At 47.3% G+C, this 4,168-nt stretch overlaps 1 protein-coding gene across 1 annotated transcript; it reads left to right on the top strand.

The window, feature by feature from the left end:
* Positions 1–6: 6 nt before the first annotated feature.
* Positions 7–2,216, top strand: LOC102306519 (diacylglycerol kinase delta; the record flags this gene model as incomplete). Its single annotated transcript, XM_014331659.1, is given in 9 exon segments — positions 7–97; positions 174–284; positions 361–457; positions 789–896; positions 1,112–1,225; positions 1,298–1,432; positions 1,512–1,672; positions 1,928–2,039; positions 2,124–2,216. Coding segments are annotated over 9 exon segments (933 nt in total), but the record flags the coding sequence as incomplete, so codon positions are not given.
* Positions 2,217–4,168: the final 1,952 nt, after the last annotated feature.

The raw sequence follows: 4,168 nt of genomic DNA, 5'->3' as shown, positions 1-4,168 counted from the left end.
GTGTGTGTGTGTGTGTTGCAGGCTCGCTGTCCAACAGCTCCGTCATCAGCCGATTGTTGGTCAACGCCGACCCGTTCAGCTGCGACCCCGACAACATGTGAGGCTCCGTGACTGCGTCATAAGGTCCTCGCCGCGTGCTCTCATTAACCCTGTTGTGTGTGTGTGTGTGTCAGGGACTGCTACACTGAGAAGTGTGTCATGAACAACTACTTTGGCATCGGACTAGACGCCAAAATCTCTCTGGACTTCAACAACAAGCGAGACGAACATCCAGAGAAGTGCAGGTAGGAGTGGGCACGGTGACGGCGGCGTGGCGAGCTCCAAGAGCGCTAACTGACTCAGATGTGTCCTGATCTGCAGGAGTCGCACCAAGAACATGATGTGGTATGGAGTCCTAGGAACCAAGGAGCTGCTGCACAGAACCTACAAGAACCTCGAGCAGAGAGTCCTTCTGGAGGTGAGAGCAGAACCAGGAAATCCCTCACGCTCTGCTGCCTCCTCAGTAAACTCACTCTGACCTTCATGACATCATGAATGTCTTCAGGGTCTTTAAGGCCGAGTTCAGTTTTCTTCACAGTATTTTTTATAAATGGACGTAGTCCAAACAACCTGCAGCCGACGGGGAGGGGCACGACCAGGAAAACGACAACTTCCTGCTTCCTCTTAGGTCCTGAGAGCGGAGACACACCTGCTCTGTAAACCACCTGACCTGTCACTCCACTTCTTACCGTGTTCCTGCAGTGATTAAAGAGATTAGCTGGTAACACGCGTGACACTGTGTGTTTCAGTGTGATGGTCGGCCAATCCCTCTGCCCAGTCTGCAGGGAATCGCTGTCCTGAACATCCCGAGCTACGCAGGTGGGACCAACTTCTGGGGAGGAACCAAAGAGGACGATGTAAGACCTCCACCTCCTCCACCTGTCTGTACTCATGTGAACATGTTGATGCTGAAATGAAGTAATACATTACTGTAGTACTGAACGTCTCATGTGAAGGTTGGCGTTTGCGTAGCTGCAGTCATTGTGAGCGCCCCCTGTGGAACAGGAAGTTCTCTGGTGGTTACTAGTAGTTGAGCGGTGCTGTCATGACTCGGCCTATGTGTTTCTGTCAGACCTTCACAGCTCCGTCCTTCGATGATAAGATCCTGGAGGTGGTGGCCGTTTTTGGCAGCATGCAGATGGCCGTGTCCCGAGTCATCAACTTGCAGCACCACCGCATCGCTCAGGTACCCACCCACCCACCTACCTGTCCAATCCACCCGCCTATCTGTCTGTAACTGTCACCCCCTCCCTCTCAGTGTCGGACAGTGAAGATCACAATCCTGGGCGACGAGGGTGTCCCGGTTCAGGTGGACGGGGAAGCGTGGATCCAGCCTCCGGGGTACATAAAGATCATCCATAAGAACCGGACCCAGACCCTGACCCGAGACCGAGTAAGTGAAGCAGCTCTGGGTTGTTCTGGGAGTTTCGATCCGGCCCGGCGGAGGTTTTCAGCTTGTGTCTGTGTTTCAGGCATTTGAGAGCACCCTGAAGTCCTGGGAGGACAAACAGAAGTGCGAGTTTCCCCGGGCGCCGCCTCAGCCACCACTGTCCTCCCAGCCTGAGATCGTCTCCGAGGAAGAGGCGACACTCATAAGCGAGTTCGGTCAGGCAGCTGGAGTGCTCATCCACAGGTGAGACCCACCCAGTGTTCCCACCTGCTCCCTGAACAAATGTTTTTACTTTTGATAACATGGCATGGCGGTGTCACAGTGGTTAGAACCGTCGCCTCACAGCAGGAACTGGTTTGAATCCTTTGGTAGGACCTGTCGTCCTACCGCAGCTCAATAAACAGATGGATTTGGTCTGATTCTGTGGAAGAACAAAGGCCTTAGGGTCGACCTCTGTGCTCTTGTTGTGAGTACCTGAATGTGTTTGTGGCGTTTCAGCATCCGTGAGGTCGCTCAGTCTCACCAGAGCATGGAACAGGAACTGGCTCACGCTGTCAACGCCAGTTCAAAGGCCATGGACGTAGTCTACGCCGACTCCAAGAGCTCCAGGGTACGACAGCTGCTCTTACCTTTTCTATCGTTCACGTAAGTCCTTGAGCCTTCAGCTGTGTAAAGTATCACTGTTTGTCTACAGGCTCTGAGCTGCAGCGTGGTCATTCAGATGGTCAGCAACATCAAAGCTTTGGTCAGTGAGACTGAACTTCTCCTGTCTGGAAAGATGTCCATGGTAACTGCTTTGGTCCTTTACTTTATCCCAGAATGTTAGGCTCTATCTTTATCTTAGGCTCTATCTTTATCTGTTACACAATGCAGGTTGACGGGTTCCTGCCATGTTTTACTCTGATTGTTCATGGGTAACCACACCAAAAAAACAAAGCCTGGTCCTCATGGTACAGTCCTAACATTGTGTGTCTGTCTGTGCAGCAGCTGGATCCTCCTCAGCAGGAACAACTGAATGCAGCTCTGAGTTCTGTGGCTCAGCAGCTCCCCCGCCTGGCTGATGTTCCCTGGTTGTGTCCAGTCATTGACCCATCAGACCATGAGGTAATTACTGTACTTTACTTTATTGATTTATACAGCACTCTTCACAGGATAAAAACAACAAAGTGCTTCACAATAAACAGTACAATCAAACATACAGCACAAATCTAATTAAAAGCCAGTCTAAATAAATGAGTCGTAGGATGATGTTTAAAAAAAATAAATACAATCCAGGCAACATAGAGATGGAGGGAGAGCAACCTGGGGGCCACCGCTCTAAAACCTCTGGTTTTAAAACGTGTTCGGGGAACTACCAGCAGCCTTTGATTAGATGATCTCGGGCTGCGAGAGGGAGCGTGAGCTTCTAAGAGATTAGAAATAAAGAGAGGAGCGTCATGATTCGAAGCTTTAAAAGTCAGTACTAAGATTTTAAAATGAATTCTAAAATGTACTGGAAGCCAGTGTAATGAGCGTAAAACTGGTGCAATGTGCTCTCTTTTTCATGTCTTTGTTAAAAGCTTTGCTGCAGCATTCTGGACTGACTGGAGATGGTTAGGGTTCTTTTTGCTCAAACAAAGAAAAAGACTGTTACAATAATCTAAGCAAGAAGAAATAAAAGTATGAATAATCATTTCTAACTCAGATTTAAACAAAAACATTCGCAGTTTGGAGATATTTCTCAGCTGAAAAAGGCAGTTCCTAATTAACTGTCGAGAGTGTTGCTCTAGAGACATGGCAGAATCAAAAACAACACCGAGATACCTGAGGCTCGGGTGAGCCTCAGGTATCTCTGAGCCAAGAGAACTAAGATGCTTTTTGATTATAGATATCTGGCTGTCAGGTAGAGCTGCCACAAACGATTATAGTCGACTAGTCACCGATTAATTTTGCGATTAGTCGACTAATCAGATCATCATCCATTGTACAGCTTATTGCACCAGCAGCATCTGCTCTTATATAACTATCATTAGCTTACAGCTTTAAGTATTTAAGGTGCTAACTAAAAATAAAGACAAGATCATAGTTTATTAAATTTTAATGAAATTTTCAGATTATTTCAGTGGAGATTAATAAACTCAGCTGTCTGCTCCTTGCTATCTAAAATATAATTGGACACCGGAGTAAATTATCGAGCAGCTCACACAAATCAGCTGTCTGCTTGACGTTTATTCAGCTGTGTAGAAACTATAACTTTAATCTCAGCCAAACCGATTTACTCAGGAACAAATAAAATACGGAACAAAGCCAAACAATAACATGTTTAAGTTATCTAAGTGACTCATATGTCATGTTTAACCTGAGTAGCGAAAGACGGCGGTGGGTTTGAAAACGATTTGCCGGGAGTCCGGTGTTCTCACCGGATCTAGTGAGCCTAGCCCCCATCTAGCTATCGAGCTAGTGGGTAACAGACGTCTCCGAAAACGTCGGAGCGCTTTTGAAAATATGTGGTGTCTTGATAAACTGAGCAGATATTTGAAGAGATCTGAAAATATCTGAAAAGTTTATGACCCAGAAAGAACAGGACAGGGCACAGGAGAGGAGCAGCTACGATACTGGACACAGCTTCTTCTTCAGGGTTTAACGGCAGCTGGCATCCTTGTACATGCAGTGCTGCCATCTTCTGTTTCAGTCCGTTATTACACTCTTAAATCCTGCTACTTATTCCTGCGTCTTTTGGGATCTTACAAAGCTTCAAAC

The sequence above is a fragment of the Haplochromis burtoni genome, unplaced genomic scaffold, assembly GCF_018398535.1.
Source record: "Haplochromis burtoni strain Fernald_Lab_line unplaced genomic scaffold, NCSU_Asbu1 Contig_4303, whole genome shotgun sequence".
In the NCBI taxonomy this organism is placed as follows: domain Eukaryota; kingdom Metazoa; phylum Chordata; class Actinopteri; order Cichliformes; family Cichlidae; genus Haplochromis; species Haplochromis burtoni.
The sequence above is the reverse complement of the archived record's forward strand: the minus strand, read 5'-3'. Positions and strand labels throughout refer to the sequence as shown.